At 51.1% G+C, this 25,033-nt stretch overlaps 1 protein-coding gene across 1 annotated transcript; it reads left to right on the top strand.

The window, feature by feature from the left end:
• Positions 1–325: 325 nt before the first annotated feature.
• On the top strand, positions 326–23,990 carry LIMD1 (LIM domain containing 1). The gene is made up of 8 exons (XM_068674620.1): positions 326–1,815; positions 7,438–7,539; positions 15,494–15,561; positions 16,783–16,845; positions 18,247–18,377; positions 19,500–19,551; positions 20,247–20,315; positions 21,239–23,990. Exons 1-8 carry the CDS (start codon positions 672–674, stop codon positions 21,374–21,376), a joined length of 1,767 nt encoding a protein of 588 aa, XP_068530721.1. The 5' UTR covers positions 326–671; the 3' UTR covers positions 21,377–23,990.
• The last annotated feature ends 1,043 nt before the right edge of the window (positions 23,991–25,033 follow it).

Genomic DNA, 25,033 nt, shown 5'->3' with positions numbered 1-25,033 from the left:
CCTGGTGTGGCCGCCCGCTCCCTGCACCGCCCTCAGCGTGTGTTTGTCACCGCTCCCCTGTTAAAATTGCTCAGATGCCTTTGTGAGCCACGTGAACCCTCAGCTCCGCTACCAGGAGATGGGGACGAGGAGGCTGAGGGGGATCTCAACAGTCTCTAAACACTTGAAGGGAGGCGCAGAGGACAGAGCCAGGCTGCCCAGTGCTAGGACAAGAGGCAGCGGGCACAGGAGGTGAAGGACGGGGCTCTCCCTCCTCACAGCCCCCAGCCTTCCTCCCCTCCTCCTCCTCCTCCTCCTCCTCCCGCCGCCGGCAGCGCCCCCCTCGGTCCCGCTGCGGGCTGCAGCTCCTCGGGGCCGCCCCCCGGCTCCGCCCCGGCCCCCGCCTCCGTCCCCGCCGCCTGGGACGGGCCGGCAGCGGCGGGAGGGACCGGCAGGGACCGGCAGGGACCGGGAGGCAGCGGGGGCACAGCCCCGGCCCCGCCGCCACACGCAGCCCCCAGCCCCCGGCCCCCAGCCCCCGGCCCCGCCGTGCTGCGGTGCCTCCCCCCCCGGCGGCAACTCCGCGGGCAGAGGGGGGAAAAAAAGAAAAAAAAAAAAGAAGAAAAAGGAAAAAAAAAGAAAAGAAAGGGAAGAAAAAAAAATCAACCACCAAACTTCTTCTGCCGGGCAAGATGGACAAGTACGACGACCTGGGCCTGGAGGCCAGCAAGTTCATCGAGGACCTCAACATGTACGAGGCCTCCAAGGACGGGCTCTTTCGGGTGGACAGAGCGGCCGGCAACAACCCCGAGTTCGAGGAGACCCGCCGGGTCTTCGCCACCAAGATGGCCAAGATCCACCTCCAGCAGCAGCAGCAGCAGCAGCAGCAGGAGGAGATGCTGCTGGCAGCCGCCTCGCTCAACGGCGGGGCCGGCTCGGGCACCCCACAGCCACGGCCTGGCATGCCGGCACCCCGCGGTGCCCAGCCGGGGGGCAGCGGCGGTGCCAAGCCGCCCTTGGCCTCCGCCACCGGCCCCCAGCCCCAAATGGTGGCCGAGGGTCCCGGCTGCAGCCGACCAGGCGCCTGCAGGGCTTTCCCCGCACCCTCTGCGGGGGATGGCGGTGCCCCAGCGGGGCGGCGGGGCTGGGAAGCGGAGCCCCGCGGAGACCCCCAGGAGAACGGGGGCGAGGGCCGGCGGGGCGGCTGGGGCCGGGAGCCGAAGCCGGCCGGGCAGAGGTCCTCGTCCTTCTCGCACGTGCGCAGCGCCCCGGCACCCTCGGCTGGGCGTGAGGATGGCGTCCCGGTGGCCGTGCCCCAGCACCGCTCCTCCTCGTTTTCGGCTCCCCTGGCGCAGCCCGCCGCGGGGTTTTCAGCCCTCGCCGAGCCCTGCGGTCCAAGGGCTGGTGCGGATGGGCCGGCTGCGGACGGCGGCCAGCTGTGGTACCAGGGCGGCCCGCGGGCCTTTCCAGCCAGCTCCGCTCCCGGCGTGGACTACCAGCAAGCTGGCGCCCACCCCGGCCCCGCCGGCCACTTCGTAGCCCACGGCCACAACCACCGGGCCAACGGCGGCCCCGAGCTGGGCTCCTCGCACCCGGCAGCGGCGCACGGGCCATTGACTTCTGACGCACCGAAACCACCTTTCAAGGAGAGCATGGGCAGCCTCCATCCCGACGGCGGGCACCAGGAGGGCTCCGGCGCGGCCAAGGTCAAGCTGCCCTGCCAGACCCTCCTTCCGCAGCAGGAGCCGGGGCCGTCCGCGGCGGAGCTGAAGCTGGAGGCGCTCACCCAGCGCCTGGAGCAGGAGATGGACGCGCGGCCCAAGGCCGACTACTTCGGTAAGTGCCGCTGCGGAAGGACGTCACCCGTGGGTCGGTGTCACCGTGCTTCCTCGGCGGGTGTCCTCGCAGCGTTCACGCCTTCGGGGTTGTGTTTCACAGGTACTGCTCGGGGGTTGTGCTTTTTCTGTTGTTCCCATTCTTTTTTTATGCAGTCGTTACTTATCACAGGTACTGGAAGCTCTTCTTCCTATGCTGCTTTTTTCTTAACCCTTAAATTTTAAACACAGGTAGGGAAGCAGCTTTGGGGAGGACAGTGCTGAGCATGAGCTGGAGCAGTGGCTTGTGGTGTGTCCATCCCAGGAGGTGCTTTTCTTCACAACATTCACGATTCTCCATGTGCTCAAATCACGCTTGGATGGAAAGGCAGCCTCCTGAAGAGTGGGACAGTGTCACACCTGCGTGATCTGCAGGACTGGGGGAGGCAGCTGAGCCCAAAGGAGGCTTTTTGCTCAGTGGTGCTCGCCCCAGAAGATCCCCAGGTGTGGCTGCACAGAGAGGCTGCGGTGGCCCTGGGCTGTGCGACCTGCGAGGGAGCCGCAGACGGAGTGGGATTTGCAGGAGCTGGCTGTGTGCACCTGTGGGATCTCATGGAGAGAAGGTGCTTGGGGCTGGGAAGGCCGGTGGCTTCCCGAAGTCACCAGGATTTCCCGTGCCCCCAGGTGTCAGCCTTTGTCAGCTCTCCAACCAATTCATTGGATCGCAGGTATTTTGGAAAAGCAGGCGACTTGCAGACCGAGATGTCGGGTCCACAGGTAGTGCAGCCCACCACCAGAGGTGCTTTGCAGTGGGAAGAGCCCGCTTACACCCAGGGATATCAGCACGAGCACAGAAACGTCCTACCAAACCGATGTAGTACCACAGGACAGCAAAAAGGAGAAGAACAGCGCTTCCTTTCTCCCTGCTGCTCTTTGTGATTTAACAGCAGAGGGGCGAGTCCAGCCCTTTGTCTCTAGGAACAGGAGACCTGGTGTTGCTTTGGCTGGAACCACCGAGAGCACTGCAGCTCATGTAACGAGTGATAGGAGCAGCTCTAGTTTGCGTTTCCATCACCGCTTTCGGTCCACGGACACAAAAGCAGAAGCAGGAACAGATTAGAGGCTCCAGCCCGGTGTAAAGGAACCGTGTGCGGTTCGGGCAGCGAGCAGGGTGGCTCGGCAGAGCCCTGCGCGTGCAGGAGCCGCGGTACGCGTGGGCTTGGCGCCGAGCTTCGTGGACATAGCTGAAGGGACCGCAAAGTGTTTAGTTGCAAATTGCATAATAAAATGTGTTTCTTGGCATCGAGTGCTGGTCCTCGCCTGCAGAGGGCTTTTGCTGCGATTGTTTGTCTTAATATTCGAGATGGAGCGTGCCGCTTGGCTGAGCTCGGGACCCTACCTCAGGAGTGCCGAGCGCTGCTGGAGAGGAGCTGATCGAGAGCTTGGGCTGGGAGAGAAACCCTATGGGAGACGGGGTGCAAAAATGGGGAGGTTTGCTGGTTGCCAGCGAAGCAGCTGGGTCGTACCTACTGCACAACCTGCATGGAAAGGAGGTGAGAAAGCAGGCGGGTGTAATTGGAGGCTGGATTTATTTTTACATTTGTGTGGCGAAATAGGTGGTAGCGCCAGGGGAAGGCTTTTATCTCGCAGGAAACTTGTAGTGAGGGAGGGAGTAGTACCGCTGGCAACACGGCGGGTCCTGCTGGTGACCCTGCTGAGGCCTGGGGAGGGGAAGGAGCGGAGCTGCCCACTTCCCAGCAAGGTGTTTGGATGTGTTCCTGGCGCATGGTGCGTGAAAGAGGAGAAAGGCAGGAGCGGGAGGGTGAGAAATGAGAAGATGAGAGCCTGGCAGAGGAGGAAGTAGAGCTTTGTGGAGCCTCTCTTGTTTCAGCAAACCCTGGGGTTCAGAGCAGTTCCACGATCTGCAGGCATGGAGGGATGCTCGTGGAGGTGCAAGGTGCAGCACCGTGGTTTTACCAGGGTTTATCGCCTAAAGCTAGGTGGAGATCTCGATCTGACAGACCGTCTACAGTTACCAAGAGCGTTTCTAAGCAATGCTCACAAATGGCTTTCTGACTAGAAATATCTGTGAGGTGTTAAGTTCCAACTTCCTTCCTTCCGCCGAGCTGATGTGCTGCAGGTATTTTCGGAGGGCCCAGGCGTCTCATTCTGCAGAATACCGGGACGCTTCCCAGCAGAACGGCAGAGAAGACCTGATGAAGCCAGCAGGTTTCTTTTCCCCTCCGCAGAAGCAAAGCTGTCACCCAGTCTTTGAAACCCTGTGGAGACCTGGACCCCCAGCGAGTATGGATGGGTATAATCAGCCCGAAGGCCGCTGGCACTCTTTCGAAGTCTTACGCATGGTGAAATTTGCATTTTATTACTGCAGGAAGCACAAGTCACTGAACTCTGAGGCGGTCCACACCTGCAGGCTTCACCGAATGCCGCTGACAGCAGTGCCCCAGCGTGTGTCACAGGCCACAAGGATAACTTCAGCGCTGCGGAGAGGAGTTTCAGGTTAAAACGAGCCTTTTCCCAAGGTTTGATTTATAGCAGCATTGTTACCACTGGGCACTGGCGGGCACGTTCCTCCCTGCCTGCTGCTGGGAGAACAGCACGACCCACGGCTGCGGTGAAGAGGAGGAGGAGGAGGCAGGAGGAGGGGAGTCGTGGTGGAGCAAGGAAGGCTGGAAGGATCTCAGCACATGGATTGGTGTGTGTGCAGGTCACCAAGCTCACCTCGCAGCAAGGAACCGAGCAGATGAGTGTCTGCCTGGGATGCCCCTCTTCAGAGGGGTGGGTGCACAGGACTCCAGATCTCCTTGAAGTCAGCATCTGGGACAGGTGATAGCAACATACCAAGGTGTGTGGGAAGGCCACGTCCCCGTCACACTGAACGTGGAACTGACTGGGTGAGGTGAGCCACAGGGAGCTGGCATCGGGGGTAAAAGCAGCAGAACCGAGGGCATCGTGATGGATGTGGCCTGGTGGACTCCTTTTCAGTGGATGGTCTCTGAAAAGTGCGTGTGTGCCTCAAGGAATTGGTTCTTACAGAACAAATCGGGGGGTGGGAAACACTGAAAGGCTTCGTGAGCGCCCTCCTCCCTCTTGGAGCGTGAGGTGGGAGCAAGGTGAGAGAGAAGCTGGTTTGGAGCCCGAGGGCAGCTGGGCGCGTTTCTGGATTAGCTGCGTGCATGCCTGGGCAGACAGGAAAGATGATACCGGAGGTGTTTACATGAGGGCTCGGAGGCTTCTCCCAAATGCAGGCGGGTGTCCTTCAGCACGAATCCAGCCTCCTGGGAGCAGGGGTGGAGAGCTTGCCAAACGAGGGGAATTTAACTGCAAAAGTAAACAAGCAGCTGCCTCTGATGGAGAAGAATCCGACTGGCGAGGGAAAGGTGTAAGCGAAAGGAGTGGGATGGACTTGCTCTTCTGAGCCGTTCCTGGATGTGATGAGCTAACCCGGGGCTGATGCACCAGGACGTTCATTCTCCTGTTGCTCCCACTGACGCAGCATACCGTTGCATTTGGCCCTCCAGACTTCACCAGCATTTCTAGGAAACCTGACCAGGAACATGTGTAGGAAAGCTTGGCTGTCCTGGACGCTGCTGAGAAGAGGGGGATAAAACCAACCCCGCGGCATTCTCGGTGTGCAGACTGACGATGCCTGGCACGAGGAAATAAATCACAGCCACCCGCTGTAGGAAATGCTGCCATTCACCATTCCTTGCTGTGTGTTTTTAGCAAGTTCAGGATGCAATAACAACACTCCTGGCCTGCTGGGCCTGGCAGGTTGGCAGCTGATTGTGGGTGGTGGCGATGCCACCCAGCATGGGGACGCGGGGACACAGCCCCCCCCTGGCCCGTGCGTGGTCCCCGCTGCGCCCCAAGGCTCCCCCGTCGCCTGACGCCGCGTGACGCGGCGGGAAACAGAGGTTTCTTTGTTGCCCCGGGGCCGAACTGCCCAACCAGCAGAAATTGGACTGCAGTCAGCAGCTTGCATCCCTCGCCCTTCCCAGCTCCGGCTGCCATTCTGCCGGGGCGCTCGAGTGTGAATTCACCGGCGCTGCACGCCCGCGGTTCCTCAGGCTCGGCGTCCTCTGGCTGCAGGAAAGAAAAAAACCAAACATGATGCCCTAATAACGCCGAACGAGGCCTGATGGTGTTTGTAGGCAAAAATTGCCCAATGCCAAGAAAACCACGCGGAGCTGCTGCGGTCGGTCGGAGCAGGGCAGGGGTGTGCCTTGACCTGCCGTGCTCCTCCAAGCTGGAGCTGGAGGAACGGGGCCGTCCTGGCAGCAGGGAGCGAGCTGTGGCGGCAGAAAGAAGCCAAGGGGACAAAGTACTAAGAATCGCCTCTTTTCCCCCAAAGGATGTCGCTAAAATTACAGCAGAGCATTGTACTTGGAAGATGCCAAGGCTGGCTTCTGTGATTCCAGTCGCTACCGGGGTGTAATCGGCTTTTGGGAAGTAGCAGGTACAAGTGGACATGTAACAAACTCCACGCAGCCTTGCCACGGTGCCATAATTCAGCTGTCAGCCTTGCCGTGGGACATCTATAAATATTTATAGTGTGGCTGGTTATTACACAGCAGGGCAATTAATTTAACGTGATGTATTTTTTGCAGGCGGCATCACTGCCTTGTTTTACAGCCCCTTCCATCCCTTGCCTTTATCTCCCCCTGTCAGGGGGAGATTTGGGGAGCTAGCCCTTCGCTTTTGTGCTGGGCGACTGCACAACGCCTTGGGCTGGAGCAGATTGTGTGCATTTGGGATAGAGCACAGGCATGTGAAAAGCCAAATTTTTCTTATTTTGTCTCTTATTATTTTTCTTTTGTAATGTCGGTGTGGTTCAGCTCATCTTTCATTCCCCATCCCGTTCGTTTTCTCAAAATGCTGGTTTTGATAAATAACCGAGATAAATCTGCGTGGCCCGAGAAGAACCAGCCAGTTTTACAGACGTGGTGCCCACGTGTGTGTGTCGGGGGCCTGCAGCCAAGCCGGGCTTTCAGCTCAGATCCCATTTGGACAAAGCCGAGCAACTCCTCACTCCCTGCAGCCTCCCCGGGGGGTTTTGTCGCTGTGTGCTCGGGCTGTGGGCACAGCAGGGCTGGGAGCAGCTTGAGTGACAGCGCTGCGGTGCACAAAGCCCATCTGGGAGCAGTAAGTGTCTCCTCTTCAGCAAATGTGAGTGATTGCAGAGGCTTCTGGAGCGTTTTGATCCCTGTACAAGCGAGCTGGTGGCCGCAGCTCTCTGCTACAGGCAGAGCTGGCTAACCAAAGCGGGGCTGCCAGCACGGGGAGTCACTTTCCAGCGCTTTCCTGCCTGCCTTGGTTCCCTGCCCAGCTCTGACCGGCCCTTTCCAATGACTCCGGAGCTTGCGGTACCCCAAAGCAGTGAGGCTCTGCTAACCACAGCGTTTCTAAGGATCTCCAGCAGGATGAGGTCCCGGAGGGGGAGTCCCACCCTCGGGGCCGCTGCGGAGCAGAGCGAGGGCTTTGTGCCTGCTCTGCAGTTTGCTTTTTGCAGAAGGCCTTCGCCCTGCAGCCTGGATGGTCACAGTGGCCACCATTAACAGCATTCCCCAGGGTACGGGCTCCCAAACCCTGCTTCTGACCTCCTTGCCCTCCATCTTTTTTGCAGGAACCTGCGTGAAGTGCAGCAAAGGGGTGTACGGAGCAAACCAGGCTTGCCAGGCCATGGGCAACCTCTACCACGACGGCTGCTTCACCTGCGGGGCCTGCAGTAAGTAACCCCGCGCCCGGCGCCCGCTCGAGCTCTGCCCTCTGACAAATTCCTCTGCCTCAACGTTTTTCTGGTTTAAGGGGAAAAAAAAAAAAACAAAAAAACACAAAAAAACAAAGGAGGATGCGGTTGTTCACTTGTCTGCCAGCTGGAGGCTGCCGCAGCTGTGCGCTTCTGTGGTGCTGCTGCCTGTTTGTTTGTGAAGAGCTTCTCGCAAGGCACGTAGGAAAGATCCTGGGGATTGGGCCTGCCTTCTGCTTTCTGCTGGGGGGAGGTCGTTTTGTGAGGCCGTGGTTTTTCTGTTTTGTTATGCCTAGCCCCGGAGCTGGTAGCGTATTTTTAGGGATGCAGCTACATCTGCGGTGGCAGCAAAAATAATCCTAATCCATCTGGTGCTTTTGCGTGCGTTGCTTTGGTTTTCCAAGAGGAACTTTTACAGTTTTTGTTTGTTTTGTTTGTGGTGCATTTAGAATTGTAAACTCATCAGGGCTATAAAGGCTAGTGTTTTATTTGGAGCTGTAAAGTGGGAATAAATACAGCAAGATGCGTGTGCTTTTTAATAGCAGCTGAACCTTGAGCTCCGCTGGGTCCCCAGCTGCCCGGCACCTCACCTAGGTTTGCAGTGGAGCACTGGCTGAAGACAGGAAAACTGAAAAGAAAGAGGGGTGTTTGCACAGGATGGCAGCTTCCTAAAGGCTCAGAAGCCTGCAGCTTGCTCTTTTGTCCTCTCTTCTAATTGGAAATCTTCTGCGGAGAGGATTCCTGGCTGCAGCTGGGCTTTGCTTCAGGGACCTTTCTCCCTCCCCGTCCAGGCAGCCTCCGAACTGCCCTTCCCTGCAGTGTTCCCGTTAAAAATAATCCAGCAGCAGGTTCAAGCTGTCTTAAATTTCTAAAATTACAGCTGTGCAACTGGTGCTTCGGAAATACACTGCAGAAAACACAGTACAGCCCTGCTAGAGAAAAAGCCTGCGTGTGACCAGTGGTCAGAGGGAGCCCTTGTACATGTCCTTTCAGGCAGCACTGGATGTCCGCCGCAGGGGCTGGACAGAAATATTTTTCTCATGTGAACGTTGTGGAACAAAAAACCTTCTTCATTAATGTCCGAAACCCAGAGAGAAGCAGACTTGAGAAATCCACCAGGTTGCTCAGCAGACGCGCGCTGTGCCTTCAGGGATGTGTTCGCTTCTTTCCTTCCCAGCCCAGCCCCCGGCAGGCAAACAATAACAAAAAGGCCCATAGTATGCAGATCAAGGAAATGACTTCTCCCCTTCCCTCCCTGCTCCCGGGCGATTTGCTGGTAAAAGAGAAGAGGAAATGTACTTCAAATGCTACACGGTTCTGCGAGCGCTGTTCTCCTCTTTCCGGCCTCAGCGCTCGCTGCCACCCGGCGGTGCTCAGTCCCCGTGCTCACTTGTTGCTTGGGCGGCTGCACTCGCTGGCTAGCATCTCCTGCCAGTCTTCCCAGCGACATCTGAGTGGAGAGAAAGGCTCTGTGCTGCCTGCAGTAAATGCTGTTGATGTGTTTCAGCCGTGGCACCGGCCTGCTTCCCCTCCCAGTAACCTCTCAGCGGGTGACTCTCGGTGAGGCTGGCTTAACACGCTGCCCCAGGGGCATTTCTGCAAAAATGGGGGCACACAGCTCCATGAGCATCACCTAGAGCATAACATAACCCTTTTTCTCAATCTGAGGTGATTTCCACCATGGACAAAGCGCCTGCGGGTCTGTCCCCAGCACGCGCCCCTTTGCAGGCATCCTGTGGTCCGCACCACGCTACCGCCGGGGTAAATATGTTGGGATTTGTTTTAACTGCCAGAAAAATACATGTTTGTCTGGACAGCATCGCCTGTCTAGCTGCAAAGCACGTCTCGAGCAGCGTGTGTGGAAACTCTGCTTTCTATCTGAAAAGTAAGTGGGGAGGCTGTGCTTTTTTAAGGTCAAGCGAAGTTCATCTTGGACAGCATCCAGAGCACACTGTCTTTGAGAAGTCAAGGTTGCTCGTGATTTCAGCCCTAAAATCTGTGCGCTGGTAGAACGCTGAATATCTCCCCCCCAATAAATAGCACAAAATTACCTATTAAGGTAAAGCATATTGTCCTCCAGATATTTATATCCGCTGTCTTGCTGTTTTCATTTTAGTAAGGATTTCTAATTTTGTTCGTGCTTGGATTCGTGTCCAAATGGTGCGCTGGGTTCCCAGATACAGAAAGCTGAGAGGGTCTGAAGGGCTGGGGGGGGGCTGGTACCTCGTGGTGCCGAATTCCCTGCACCCCCTGTGTCTCGACAGCCTATGTTCAGAGATAAATGGTTGGGGAGAGCAATTGGTGGAGCAGAGCTGTGCATTCGTTACAGGGTTCAGTTGTCGGGAAAAAAATGTTCTGTATTATCTGAGCCACTGGCATGTAGTGCAGAAAATTTGGCTTAGAGGTCAAAACAACAGATTTGGAGCGATTGCTTTGGCATAAATGTCTCGTTTATCTTGTTGTTTGTTACAGGGCAGACACACAAACAGGGGAGCTTTCTGGAGAGGGGAGAGAAGGAGGAAAAAATGCCGGCTCTCTTTGCCGCCCCAGCAATAAATAATTGCTGCCTTACACAAAGGCTGTGAAAGTAGGCTCAAAAAAAGTCCTCGAAAGTCCTACAGCTGTTTGCTGCGAGCTTCAGGTGTCTGCTCGCAGCTTGTTTTTTTCTCTGCTTGTTAGACAAACCTTTTTTCTTATCAAATGGTTGGTTACACATTAACCTCTCACGTCTCTGTGTAATCACTAGCCTACGCCTCCTTAGAACACCAAAACCCAGAGGTATTTCCAGCTGTTGACATCTATTATTTAACCAGTGCGGGTCAGTATCTGGCCTTACAAATGATACGGATTTAATTAGATAGCATCCTTTAACCTGTTGTTTTAGCATTTCCCTCTAGGACTCGGGCAGGCTTATCCCTGCCTGGAAATCAGACCTCCAGCCCTGCTGCCAGCATGCTCGAGAGCACATGGGTCTTGTGCTAGCGCCGCTTGGTCCTCAGGGGAAACCTGAAAGCTAAAAAAGTGCAAGGGAAGTGTCAGAGATGACTACGAAGGAAATCAGTAGGCGAGGACGGAAGTCAGGAAGAAAGAACTGATTGCAAGGTGGTGTGACAGCAACCTGCAGCAGCAGGACCCACGCGAGGCCCAGATTGTGACCCCTGGATACAAAGAGGTGGAAATCTGGCACCTTGGCCAGCTTACAGGAGGTGACCTTTGACATGTCTCCATGACTTTTTTTTTTAATCTCAGATTAATGCTGATGTCTGTGTAAGGGTAACAGGCGGCTGTCCCAGTGGCAGAGTCTGAAATAGCACGAGCTGGCTGCTCTCTGGCTGGCTGCTACCCTGTGGGGATCTTTTTAAAAATCTATTTCACAATGTAGTTGTGTATAAAGGTATCAAGGGTCATTTACTAAACGAGGTAGCTAAGGTATCGGGCAGTTTAACTGCGAGCGTAGCCCTCTGCTTAAGCTAATTAGTCACGCTGGAACGATTATAACACACAACTACTTAGAGCTATGCTGCTCTTGGTATCTTTGGGCTCATTACCTTGTGTAAGCATGCCCTGTACTGGTGTATAATTCCTGGAACAACCAGGCCATGGTTTTTATTGGGACCAGTAAATAATGCTACAAGCAAGTGCAGCCTAACGCCAGGCAGACAGCCTTGTCTAGGGGGTTCCCCCTCAGCACGTGCATACATACGCTTCTCTTCTTGTTTCCCTGATGAGAAACATCGGGGCAGCTTCCATGGTAGGGTGACGCTTCTCTCCTGTTCCTCTCCTGGCATCCTCAGTAGATATCCCTGCTGAAGAGGTACATGTCCAGCTCACACCTGGCAGAAGCAGTCAGGGCTTTATGAGTAAGCCTGGTGGTTTGTCTCAGGTGCAGGTGTTTTGATGGCTGCGGGTCTGAGATTTGAGGAAAAAGAGATGAATCCTTTAATGGACTGTATTTCTAATCTTTCTGGTGCTTTTTTTTTAAAGTGATTTTCAAAATACTGCTTTTTTGTTAAGAAGGGGCATGAGATTAATTGTGCTGTGAAGACGTAGATGCAGTTGAACAAGGTGCTGGATACCTCATCCAGGCTCCCTTTTCCCGTGGAAGGCTGGACCTAATGACCTTTCGAGGTCCCTTCCAACCCAAGCTGCTCTGCGATTTTAAGAGGTCCCGGCTGCATCTCACAGGGGACGCTGCTCAGGAGACAGGGGCTGCCCCAGCTCCCTTTTCCTCGCTATGTTCAAGCATTTTGGTGATGATGGGGCAGGAGGACAGCTCTGAGCACGGCCTGGTTTGGTGCATTTTGGTGAGCACAGCCGCTGTTCCCAGGGCAGAGAGCGACCGATACTGGGGCAGGGAGTCTGAGATGATAACGCTGCTTGTCCCAGGGTGAGTGTACCGGTCTGGGAGCTGCTGGGTTTGCCACTAGCAGTGAAGAGGTGTTGCTCAGTTACACGGCTTGCTGTGGTTTTGCAGAGTTTCCCTTTGAAGAGCCATTTCTGCCTTCACCTGCGGTTGCTTTGCCGTTGGTGGCGGCTAACCTGCTGCTGCATGTGCCAGCACATGCTTTTGGCTTTCGGGCCTCAGATTTCTTTTCTCTGAGTTTTGTTTTTACTATCTCAAGTGTTTTCTGATAGCATGGAGGGTGTTTTGCAATTTTACAATCCAGCTGATGTAGCCGAGAGACTGGTGGTAGCGGGGCTGCTGTTTCAGTGCAGTTTCTTCTAAGAGAGATCGCGTCCTGCCCGCAGTTTCACCAAGCCTTTCATCTGAACTGGGTTATCTGCCTGTTGATCTCAGCTGAGCAGACCTCATCTGGAGTATGTGCAGGCCTGAGTAACCCTTTCTCACAGCCCCAGTTTCAGAGTGGACAGGAAATACTGACGTTTGTGTCAGATTCGCTGCTGCGTCTGTCTCTAATGGTGGCCAGCAGAAATGGCCAGAAATTAATGAGTGCTCTCTGGTGCTCTGCCTGGTTTGCCACACACGGCAGGACGCCATCCTGTGTGTCACCAAAATCACTTCGTACAGGAGGCCCCAAAAAAAAGCACATGCCAGCTGGGGACCCGTGGATCTTGTGCTCGGTGGGCAGCAGGGACTCCTGTGCTGGGTCTCTACGTGTGCCCACATGTACCTCATAGCTGTGGCACCGTGAGGGGGGCTGATTTTTGTAATGACGGAGGCTCAGGGCTGGCAGTGTGAAAAGGACCCAAGGAGCCAGTCTGGAGCAATTCCTGCCCAGCCCTGTGAAAATATCACAGGGATCTCCCAGATAAGAGAAGCAAGGTCTTTGGTGCGTCCCCACCGAGCCCTGGGATCTGGACATGGCCTTGTACCCTTGTGCTTGTCATCAGCTGCTAAGTAAGCAGAGTTCATTTTAGCACGAAGGCACCGGTGACTAAGCTTGAAATATTCTGACACTGGTGTTTAAATGACCGTGAGGCCATCCTGACGGCCCCACGGCAGGGTGGATCGGGCAGACGATGAGCACTACGTAAAAACGCGCGGCCCAAACTTCCTGTCAGGGGAGGGGGTGTGAAATCGTGTAGCGATGAGTGAAGACAAAAGGATTGAAATGCCAGAGAATCGTAACCATCTGATTTTTTTTCAGATGAGGTAGATTGAGGGTGAAGTGAAAGCGAAATGCAGTCGGGAGCTGGCAATTCAAGACGTGTTAGAGCAGCTGATCCTGAAAGCGGCAGGCCATGCATTAACACTCCTGGGTTTACCGAAGGACGTTGTCTCTGCAGTCACTGTGATGCATATTTGAAGTGATGCATATTTAAACAAAGTAATCATCAATCTGTGGTTCTGTAGAAGCCGCTTAAGTTCCTGATACTTCCTCTCGGTGAAATGACACAGCCTGTGCTGGAGCACGGCCTGCGTCAAGCCCTGCAGGCCCACAGTCAGGAGTGTCCCTGGTGAGAGGGACGTTGTTCGTGTCAGGCACTGTCCCATGCACGTTCATGTTGCCAGAGGAGCCTGGGGACATTGGACATTGCTATGCAGTGCTCACTTTTTTGGCAAATTTCCTTTTTTTTGGCAAATTTCCTTTCAGCTTTCTGCCAGGGGCTTAAAGAAAAGATAGTTGTGGAGAGGAGAGGAGCTAAAAATAAGTCAAAATGTTCACCTGGTCCCTGAAGAAACTAATTATATTATCCTTCCCTTCTCTCCTCAAAGTGCTCTTGGTGTTAGCACCTCTTCTTCATGGGCCTACATAAAACCAACAGCCAAATAAAAAGGATTTTTTAAAGGGGTCGATTTCTTTGCTGGATTAGCGTACAGCAGGAGCCGGCGCACCGGCTGTGGTGGCGTCCCTGAAGGTCTGTTGCCATCAGTCTGCACCTGCTAATGTCACGGGGTTAAAAATATACCGGGTGCAGAAAGCCCGGTAAAGGCTTTTTTGTCACCGTGGAGGAATGGCAAGGTGGCAGCGATCCCAGCTTCACCCCCTCTGCTGGGACGGGCACCGCTTCTGCACCAGCCAGGGCTGTTGTCCAAAGCAATGTCCACATTGTGTGGCTCCATGCATGTTTTTTCCTCACCGCTGCCAGTTTGGCTTTAAGGAGACGTTGCATACAGGTAGAAAGGCACCTGGGAAAATCAGCAGAGCCCACGCTACCACGTGCTTTAAAACCAAAGCGAAGCATTTCTCTTTCTCTTTTCTAAACCGAGCGCTGTGGTTTAGCGGGGCTGCATTTCAGACATCTCTCACCTCTGGGTAACACAGTGGTCTCCAGCAGAGATTAGTAGGAAACGATGAGTGTGCCGGAGAGGCATGTTTAGGGCCCCTGTGGAATCCAGCGGGCGCCCCGCTGGGCTCAGTGGAAAGCTTTTGGGCTGTGCTGGAGCCTCCCATGTCCCGCGTAGCACCGCGAGTTGTTTCCCAGCCTGAGAGTGCCCTCTGGCGTAGCCAGCAAACAGCAAAGAGTTTAGTTTGCTGAAGTGGCTTCCTCCTCTTCTTAATCCTTTGCAGAAAGCGTGATTATTTATCAAAGGCTGCCAAACAGGAGTGTGCCAGAAAGCACTGAGAGGTGAGCTCCAGACCTGTTGTCTCCCACATTTGTAGACCAAGCATCCAATGACAGTATTTTTAATGATTTTTTGCCACGTGCAGTGTATCAAGTGGGACCTTTCTTGGCCCCAGTGGCTCGGCTTCTTCTGCAGGTGCCTGGCAAGTCCCTGTCACCAGCCCTGCCCCCAGGTCCTGCCTCTGGGCATGTACCTGGGGACCCTTGGCTGAGCAGAACAAGTGGAGCTGCTCCAGCGTTGGTCTGTGTGTCAAACCCCTGCCCCAACAGGGGAAGGGGGCTGCAAAGAGGCAGAAGCAGCGTTTTACAAAGAAGCAAAGCCTAGCCTTTTTTCTGCAGGTCCCCCTTTAGGAGAGCAGCAGCGTGAGCAGCGTTGCCATAGTTATGTGGAACCGAATGCAGACTGAACGCGAGGCATAAACACTAAAGCTGTAGTAAATACAAATCCTGCCCATATGTGGAGTCCTTTCTTGGAAAACATCATCATGTCTCCATTAGGATATTTGTTTTTTAAAAAAATGCTTTTTCTTTTTATGTATGTTTGAACATTCAGACTTTAGTTGGCAGCTTCAGTAATGAACTGGTAGAGAGGTGAGAGAAGCATGTTCATGTTGTGAACCTCCCTCCTCCTGCCTGGAGCTCGGGGCTGCTGTCAGGATCCAGTGATCAGGGCTTGCCAGTGGCTGCCAGTGTAGGGAAAAGCGGGGTCAGTGGGGCTGGAGGCCAGCAGGACCTGTGTTGGAGGCGGATGCTCTTCTCCAGCTCGTGGCTGCCCTGCTCTCGATCATTGCCCTTCGCTGCTGATCATTTCCCTGTTACCGCTGTTCAGCACATGGTTTTTGCTCATGTTTTTTACCTGCTCTCTGCTGACTTTTCTCCCTGTGTTATTTTTTTTTTTCCTTAGGTCGAAAGCTGAGAGGAAAAGCCTTTTATTTTGTCAATGGAAAGGTGTTCTGCGAAGAAGATTTCCTGGTAAGCACACAGCTGACCCTTGTGCTCCCACAGAGCTGTCGCATCTCAGCCTCCATGGGAGATGCGCAGCCTTTCTCCCTGGCAGCTTTGCCTGCATTTCACACAGCTCTAGTGGCCACAGTTTCAGGGTTCAGAGCCCACAGTGATGTCTCCTTCAAGGTGTGCTTCTGTTGCCATTCCTGGAGATAAGAGATAGATGAATGGCTACAGAAGAATGAACGAACGAGGGCATTTCCTTTTCCAGTGAACTGCTTTTCTTGGGCATCTTATGGTTATCTTTGCCCTCTGTGAGTTTTGTCTGAGTGTATCTGAGTGTGAAGCAACTCCACAGTCCTCTCCTTCACTGGTAGAGATAAGCATCACGACCCTGATGCTACAGAAAATGCAAAAAGCTGTAAGCCCCCCAAGTCCTCATAGATTAAGCCTTCACTGAGACTTGAAAAAGTCATATTTGCCTACTTAACTGGAGAAGATTAATGATTTATATCAAAAAGAAACAGATTAGTCTTTTTTGCTCTCACCAGAATATTTTACATAGGCTGAAAATGGAAAAAGTGGTTAAATGCATCTGAAGTGTTCCACGTTTCCACCATTTACACAGGACTGAAACCTTAGGTAGATGACGTGTTGTGCCTGAGGTGTGTGTTCTGTGCATGACAGTCAGTTCCTTGCCATTAGATCATAGCAAGGGGAGCAAAAAAAAAATGTTCAGGGCAAAACATGATTGTAAGCAAGAGCTGGGACAACACCACTGACCTCAGACAATCTTCAGTAGGCGTAGAACAGTGTAAACAAAGGTAGAATTTGGCAGCTGTTGTGATATGAGTATGTGGTAAATACAGGTAAGTTCCTGGATTGTAGACTCACGTGGTCAGATAAGGAAGTAAGCCTTATGAATAAGTACCTTATTTGCATGTATGGTATTTACTTATATACTAAATTAACCTTAAATTTAGGACTTGAAAGTTACAGGAACTTGTAGTTCTTCTGAACACTGGATGTCTCATGTCTATAGAATATTCTCCATGACCCCATCCTCGGTTTCAAATACTAAAAAAAAAACAAAACAAACAAAAAAACAGTGGAGGGTTTAGTTTGTGTAAGGAGTGCAAAAAGTGGCCAAGCAAATAATGCCAAAAGCTTAATAGCGCCAAATCATGCTGTTGCTTATGCTCTACTAGCCTTGTGAAATGTTAAGCCAATTCTTTTTTGTCCTTGCAGTATTCTGGTTTCCAGCAGTCAGCTGACAGGTGTTTCATTTGTGGCCATTTGATAATGGACATGGTAAGTGATAATTGCTTTAGGAAAAAAAAATCCCACAGCGTTTTAGAAGAATGCATCAAAAGCAAAACATTTTCATATCTGGTACTGTTGTTATCATCTGCTAGTCTGCCTAGTGTGAGATTGGTAGCAGAAAGAAAATCCACTAAGCCTTTTGTTGTGTTTTTTTTTTTGCAAGGATATGAAGCTTGCACCCTGCTGTGTGTGGTACAGAGACTTTGCTCATCCTGTTTTCAGTGCAAGTTGAAAAGTGGAGCCTTCAGCTCTTTCATCCCTTTTTGGGCTTCCCTGGACAGTGTTTGTGTAATCCTGGGCAAAAGGGCAGTGGCTCTGCAGTGTTCCCTTGCTGTGAGGCGCCGAGCCTGTTTTTCCTAGAGTCAAGCTGTGGGTTCCCATGTACCGTGAGGATGAAGCTGCTGCCTTGTCGCAGCTTTGTGTGTGTGCTGGAAGGCACAGGGCTGACACTATTGGGAAGTCGGTTTGACCCAGAGTGTGTGAACCAGTTCACATCCATCCAGGACCTTGAAAAGTGTTCAGTAGATGTGTGGACACCCTGATGAAGCAGGAATTTCTCCTGAGCTTCTGACATGTTACCATCCATTCAGGATTTGCACAGAGGGGATGACATCTCAAGGGGTCAGCTAACTTTCAACCAGCACCAGGCACTATTTGGTTGTGGGTGATTTGGAGGGGGGAAAAGCTCGTGATCATGGTGCCGGTGGTGTAAAACTATGGCTGTGGGAAAGAAATGAGGACTTTCTAGGTGATTAGTTCACAGCACTCCTCCCAAGGTTTTCTAATGCTTGTTGTTAATTATCTTTGCTTGCCCACTTACACTGAAAAGCATTAAAATTGGAAAAGTTGTTTTATATAAAGGTGAATTTCAGCTGTTGAGTTCAACACAGTTTCCATAATGTATGTTAAGTGGAAGGCCAGACTTGTAAGTACAAAGCTCCTAGAAATCTAAAGCGTTATTAGAACCTAGCAGTAGTAATTGTTTCAGCCTCTCACTGAGAATGTAAAGAAATACTTCCTTTTGTTGGCCTGGTATGTATTGCTTTGTGATTATGCTAAGTATTCTCCACCGTTTGACTTCAGAAATTATTTTCTTCCCTTTAAGTCCTGTCACTTTTATCCTTTGTGATGCTAAATATCTTGTCTGAGATTCCGTAAATTATTTTCTTACCCATGCTAATAATTCAGCTCCCTGGAACCAGGCGATCTGTATTGATTCCAGCTGCCCTTTCTGTTCGTGTTATCTCATTTTTTAGAAGAGATGCCTGAAAAACGACACAGCCCTGCTGATGAGCACGCAGCACTGTCTGGTGCAAAGCTGTGAGTGTATTATTTTCACCTTTATTGCCTGTTCACACACTTTTTTTCTTGTCTCTTGGTTTATTGCAGATCCTGCAGGCTCTAGGGAAATCATATCATCCAGGTTGCTTCCGATGTGTGGTCTGCAATGAGTGTCTGGATGGTGTGCCATTTACCGTAGACACTGAAAACAAAATCTACTGTGTCAGAGATTACCACAAGTAAGGACAAAATATACAGCAGATATAATCTCATCAACAAGCTTTTAATTTATTTTTTTCAGCTAATTAGGATTAGTAAAACAGATACAGGATCAGAAGCTAGGAGTTTGAGAGAGGGAGTAGACACTAGAAGTTCTTGATGTCTCTCTTCTTGCCCTGCCACCGAATTCCCGTGTAACTTTGAGGAAGTCACTTAACCTCCGGGCTTCAGCTGCCCTTTCTGCAAAGCAGAGAGAGTGTTTAGTGGTCTCACGGGGTAAGTGTGAAATAGTGCTCATGAAGTGTTCAGTGATGAAAGGAATCAGTCTGCTCCGAAGGAAGGCTGAGAAATCAACGTGAGTTGCTTTTGTGTGGCTGCAGGGCTGAGTTTGGCTTTCAAAGAATGCTTTTAGACATCACCACTGAACGTGCAAAGGAAAACTTTTTATCCGGCTTTAAATTAAACAACTGGTAAGTCCACTTAAAAATCACTTGTCACTTGGACTGTAAAATAGAAGAGCTGCCCTCCTGGCTGGTAGTTACAATATTAGAGCAGCATACGTTTTGAGTGCCCGTTTGGCTATCTTCTGCTCCATGCTCCTGTTTTGTGAGCAGACAGGCAGTAATTGTTGCTCGAGCAGTCCCTGGAATTGTTCTGTGTTGTGCTAAGATTAGAATCGCCTCCGTGTGTCACCTTTGCTTTGAAATGACACACATTTCCCTGCAGTTTCATTTATTTACTGTACTACGTTGTGTTATAAGGCCTTGATGAACCTTGTCCCTTGTGTTGAACTGTCTCTTGGTGTTTTCTCTGAGCTTTCATGCCCCAGTGCAAGGCAGACAGTTCTCTTAATTTGTTTTTCTCTGGCCAGTCCTGCTCAGTTTCTCCTCATTCTCCCTTTCAGATCTCTTAATAACAGTCAAGAAATTTACAGGGTATTTTTTTTTTTGGCCTGACTGAGCAATGTGTGCCAAGCATTACGAATAATCAATCCTAAAATTAATTTATGATCTTGGGATATAAAACATTCCTGTGGATAAATTGTTTACGGCTGTAGCTTTTTGTCTTATCACCAAGAACAAGCAGGTCTCACTTTTTATGTTGATGTATGACTTGCCTTCAATTTCTTGTTTCTTTTGCAGAGTTTTAGCTCCAAAGTGTGCAGCGTGTGGACTTCCCATTCTGCCCTCTGAGGTGAGAGCTTTTTATTTCTTATCCCCTCTGGGGAGGGAGCGCTGTGTCTCGGGTCTTGCTCTTTTTCACAGTTGAGCCCATGTCAAAATGAGTGTTCCTGTGGATGGGGAGAGACAATTGCTTCCTCCAAAGCACAGCCTTTTGACCTAAGCTCATACACTGCCCTTGAAATGTGACCCTTCCTTTGCTTGATAACGCAGCTTATTCCCTCTGGGCCAGGCTGCTTTATGCATCTCCTGCCGAGATTATTCAGCCGTTATTATCATGTGGGGATACCTTTCCTTCACATAAACACTGGTGGTGTTTGTGTGCTCACTTTTATGTGACCCCTTTGGGACTAACTCCTGTTAATATTTAAGGAGATGGGTCTCTTTAAAAAGCAAGGTAAAGTTCTGAGGAATGTGATATACTGAAGCTACCAAATCATCAGTGCGTGTTGTGGGGTAGCTCTGACTGGTAAACGGAGAGAATGCTACATTTGTGGTGTTACATTTTAGAGGATATCTGCAATGAACCGATGATGAAGCTTTGGTGTAAAAATAACTGTAGGTGGCAGGATTTATTTGTGGTTTCCAGCCAGCAGCCAAAATGCATTTGTCCAACATTCATATTGTTGCAGGAACCGATCCACAGAGTGCACTTGTCTGATCCTCCTGTAATCCTCTGTAATTTCTCATTTGCTTGAATGCTTACAGGGGTCTGATGAAACCATTCGGGTTGTGTCCATGGACAAGGATTACCACGTGGAATGTTACCACTGTGAGGTATGTCAGCAGCTTTCTAGGAGAATGGGTGCTTAATAGTGTTCGTAATTATTATTTTTTAAATGGAAGCAGATCTCCTCCCTTCCAGTGACAGTATATGAGCAATTCAAACCTTGCTCTGTGTGATCCTTAATAGCAATGGCTAAGAAATTTCCAGCTTGAGGACCAAAGTCCCAATGGCGATTTCATTCGCTATCCGTAAAGTTATGGGCAAAAAACTAATTGTCACTTTTAAACTTTGCATTTTATTTGTTAATGGAGGAAATGTGTTGAGGCAGTCAGGCTCTATTGCTGCTTTTCAGAAGCCTTGAGCGCCAGATCACGTTAGTGTATCTGATTCCCAAGTCAGATAGTTCAAAAATGCTGAGGTGATGACTGATCCTGTCTGGCGTATGTTACCTTCACCTACAAAAGAAAGGAACGTGTGGTCAGGGGTGAGGAGAGGATATGGCTGCCCAAAAAATCCCGAGAGATGTGAGCTGTTAAACATTCACGCAGGGCTTTCCGGAGAGCCTTCGTCCTTACGTAATGTGAATTAAATGCGTAGATGTCATCTGTCGTTGTGCTTGTAATGCAGTGGAAAGAAACCCCGACTCTGCAGGTCAGTTGTGCATTAGTCCGACAGCAATTAATCTAATGCAAAGTGGTAAATCCTACCTGAGAGGAAACAGGAGCACGTTTAAAATTTGTGGGGGCTCAGCTCACCATGAGATAAAGCTTATGCAGTAAAACTGCTTAGGACAGACTTGTAAAAGGCTGCCCAGATGCTTTCCTGCTCATGACAAATATTGAACGTATTAGGAAGGAGCTGCTGGCGAGGTATCTTCTGTCAGAGTCACATCATCCTCCTGCAAGCCAGACCCCAGCTGACACTGGGAGATCAACACATGCTCTAATTAAATGTGCATGACCTCTCTTTGCAGGACTGTGGGATGGAGTTGAACGACGAAGACGGGCATCGCTGTTACCCTCTAGATGAACATTTGCTCTGTCACTCCTGTCACCTGAAACACATAGAGAATGGCACAACCCCAGCAGCTGTGTACCAGCATCACTACTAGCCAGCGTGGCTGATATCTGGAAGCCCGGACGGACGGCTTGTTACGTGATCTCCCTCTCCCCACCCTCAGTTGATTTCCTGTGCATGTTTTTCTGCAATCGGCATTTTTCCTGTAAAAGGATATGAGAGATTTTTGCTGGATTCTCAGAGCCCGTATGCGTGTGAGTTCCAGCTGTATCAAACTATGTCTACTTGACCAAGAATGTGGCATGTTATCTAAGCTGACTGGTCTACTCTTACGTGCCTTTTTCTGCTATCTGGAGATTCCTTTTGGCTCGTTTTGGAAGGCTCTTCAGAGAAAGCACAACTTGCTGTCATGCCTATGAACTCAAATCGTGCCGTGCACAATTAAAAAGCCAGAGGCTGGCTTGCCTGCCTCCAGGGAACGTTCCTGGGAAGTGTTTCCTGACAAGCACATTTCATCAGATTCCCTGAAGGACATCAAATTATTAATACCAGTTTTTAGACATTTTCTCTCTTAGTAATTCTTTAGGAAAAGAAAAGAACGGAGTCTGCACAAAATGGCACGTTCAGACCTTCCAGTGAATTCCCTGAACTCTGGTATCAAGTCTGGCTGTAAAAGCACCAACTCTCCAAGCACAACCCAGGCGTGCTGGCTAGCAGCTGGAGGTCGACATCCCATTTCGAACAGAACAAGAAGCTGGGAACAAGCTGGACCGAAATACCACAGTGACTTTAGACCTGGGCTGCTGCTTGCGTGTTGCTGCAATACACAGGGGGCAGTCTGCTGTGTCAGAGCCTGAACAGCAGATTATATTTGGAAAGGTTGGGATGCTGGAAGTGTAGACACCAGGGAAATCCATCTTCGTTCTTGCTTGTAGAGCTCACTGTGGAAAAAAGTTCTCCGTATACAAACATTTGCCTGAGGTTTTCACAGTTTGTCCCCACAGCTCAGCCCTAGCCTGGCCACTCCCTTCTGTGGTGTTTACCCAGCACAAAGCCATTTCATAATGGTGCTTATTTAGAGTTCTGGGAACAAACTCAAGATTGTTATGCAGGCTTTGTTATACAGGGATTTAGCGCCCAGCTCCACAACCTGTACTCAAATTCTTCCAGCCACTGGTATAAACAGATTTGCTCACATGAATAATACCGGCTTATCTGAGCAAGGGGCTGGAGAGTTGGGCCCTTATTTTCTCTTCTGTCGAGCAGGCAGAAAGGCAGATTGTTTCTCTTTGTGAATCCCCTCGCTTCATAGTCAAAGCAGTCTGCTCCCCCGATGTGTGTTGCCTGTGTGACTGGTGTACCTGCAGTGCATGTTCTGTAGGTACGAGCGCTGAGCAGCCCCTCACGTCCAGGTACAGAGCTTTTGTTTAAGAAAAAGCTTTTCATTTAGAGTCTCAGATGCAGTTGGGAGCCTCAGCTGCCCTTGCCAACAAATACTATGTAGAAAACTAGTTAAATCCTCTTGTGTGCATGCTAGAAATGTAAATTCATTTCTGATGGATAGAGGACTGGATCACATTGGTGAAGGTCTCTTTAGTGAGCTACAGTAAATTAGCTGAGCAGTGGCACTGAGACTCCAGAAATGAGCCCATCCTGAGAACCCGCAGTGGTTCGACCATACACCTTTTCCCGTAGCACAAATGTAGCTAGACGGATGCTTGAACTTCACACCACGTCGTCAGACGGTGTCATGCGCTCAGCGGGAGCAGTACCTCTAAATCTCAGAGCAGTACCTCTGATTCTGAAAGCAGCCCTTCAGGCCAGAAGGACCAAATGCGTCAGCTCCTTACGGCCTTAAATTGGGGCTCCAGGTGCTGGGTAGCAAAGGGATGGGGGCTGGCACAAACCATTATAACCAGTGCTGTGTCGGATGCAATGAAACACACGAGGGCAGGCTCCCCAGTGCCCCCATCCCAGCAGGCGACGTCCGTGGGTACGTATTGCTTGTCGCCTGCATCACGGCTCGGCCCAGGAGCGGTCCAAGGACGTGACGGTGATCTTGGGACTGCCTGAAGGTGCTGGGATGGGAAGTAACGCCAGCTGAACGTTCCTGGTGAATGATTCAGGTAGTCCTTGGCAGGCGGTTCCCCTCACTGAGCTCGATGTGCTGCACTGTCTCCGAGAGACCAGCGACTGCGTGGCTAACGCTCTTCGGTTTTGGAGCATCTGCTGATGCACATTTTCTGGCCTTCCTTTTGAGAAGATCTGAAAACACTAGTGGGACTGATTCTTTTATCTTTAAGCAGCGGTTCAAACTGCTGTTTCACTCTTGCAGCCTTCCCCATACCCCTAAAATTAGCGGGAAAGAAGGGGAGGGGGAGATAAGAACATTTTCCTTTGTGGAAAGCCTCAACCAGCCAGTTTGCTCCGAGCTACCTTGCAGGAGCCTCCTCTGAAGCAGTGGAAAGTTCGGCCTCTGCTTTCACACAGTGTCTTGTTACTCCTGTCAGCCACCCTGTACTCCTCAGCACCGGGGAAACGAAAGCTGTCCTACTTTCAATTTTGAGGTCCTGTATAAATTATTAAGTGTGAATGCTCTCCTTTTGTGTATTTACCAAGAGCTGGAAATGACAATGTGAAGTTGTTGAAAATCGAGTGTCTGAGTTGATGGTTTGGAAGCTAAAGCATATACCGCACTGCCTTGCTCACCTATGTGTTTTAATGTGTACCGCCTCCATCTTTGGGGATTTGAATTAATTTAAGCTCTGTGTTACTCCTGACTCCTCTCCGAAGCCGTGGCTATCAGAGTTGATGTCATGTCCCTCACTTGTCCCTGTCCCCTACCTGGAAACGGCTCCACGGGGGGAGAAAGGGAGAAGAGGCATCTACACAGACAGGATTTTCCTCCTCACCCCCAGGCATCTTTGCATCTGCACATCCTCACCTTCTGGCAGCTCCTCCCAGCTAAAATGTGTGCAGGTAGCTCTCAGGTGACCGTGCAAGGCGCTGAGCACCAGCTCCTGCTTCCCAGCTTGGTGAAGTGTTGAGCCAGGACAGGCCCTTTTCAGCTGCAGCTTCAGAGACTTCGCTGGGCCTGCTGCCATGGTCGTTTTGGCAAGAAAATAAGGTTAAGGCATAATTGGGCAGTTCAGAACAGTCCCGGTTTAAAGCTGCTTCTGCAGAAGAATTTCAGAAAGCACGTGTTAAATTCTGCCTGTCACCTGGCTTGTTCACATGGGATTTTGCTATTCCCGCACACCTTGCCTTTTTATTTACCAAGATACTGACGTGTGCTGTCTGCTATGAAAAGTTAGTCTAGTCCTTGATTCCTACCCCAGCTTGTTCTTCTGACTTGTTTCAGAGCAAGGGATGCTTGGAAGTCCCTGTGTGCTGGTAATGAGTAGCTCACATGCAAATAGGTATTTAAATGAATCCCCTAAAGCTTGCTTTCAGGAGCCAGCATTTAATAGATTCTCGTTCAGATCGTGCCTTTAAGTTTCTATTATTTAGAATGCAGAAGTTCATTTAAACAGATTTTTGCAAAAAGCCAGAAGAAAAACCCCAGCTGTAGAAGCAGCAGATATTTTTGTGTATTTCCAATTGCAAGAAGTGTTTTGGGGCCAAGGTGATTTCCCAAACGTGCCCTGACATTGAGCACAGGGAGCAGCATTTCCCCTGGCACGGACATTTGATGACCCGGAGGGCTGTGGCTCTTCAGCTTCCAACTTCCACTTGGGGGGCTTTTAAGACT

This window comes from Anas acuta, chromosome 2, assembly GCF_963932015.1.
Source record: "Anas acuta chromosome 2, bAnaAcu1.1, whole genome shotgun sequence".
NCBI lineage: Eukaryota > Metazoa > Chordata > Aves > Anseriformes > Anatidae > Anas > Anas acuta.
Note: the sequence above shows the minus strand (reverse complement) of the source record. Positions and strands in the feature narration are given on the sequence as shown.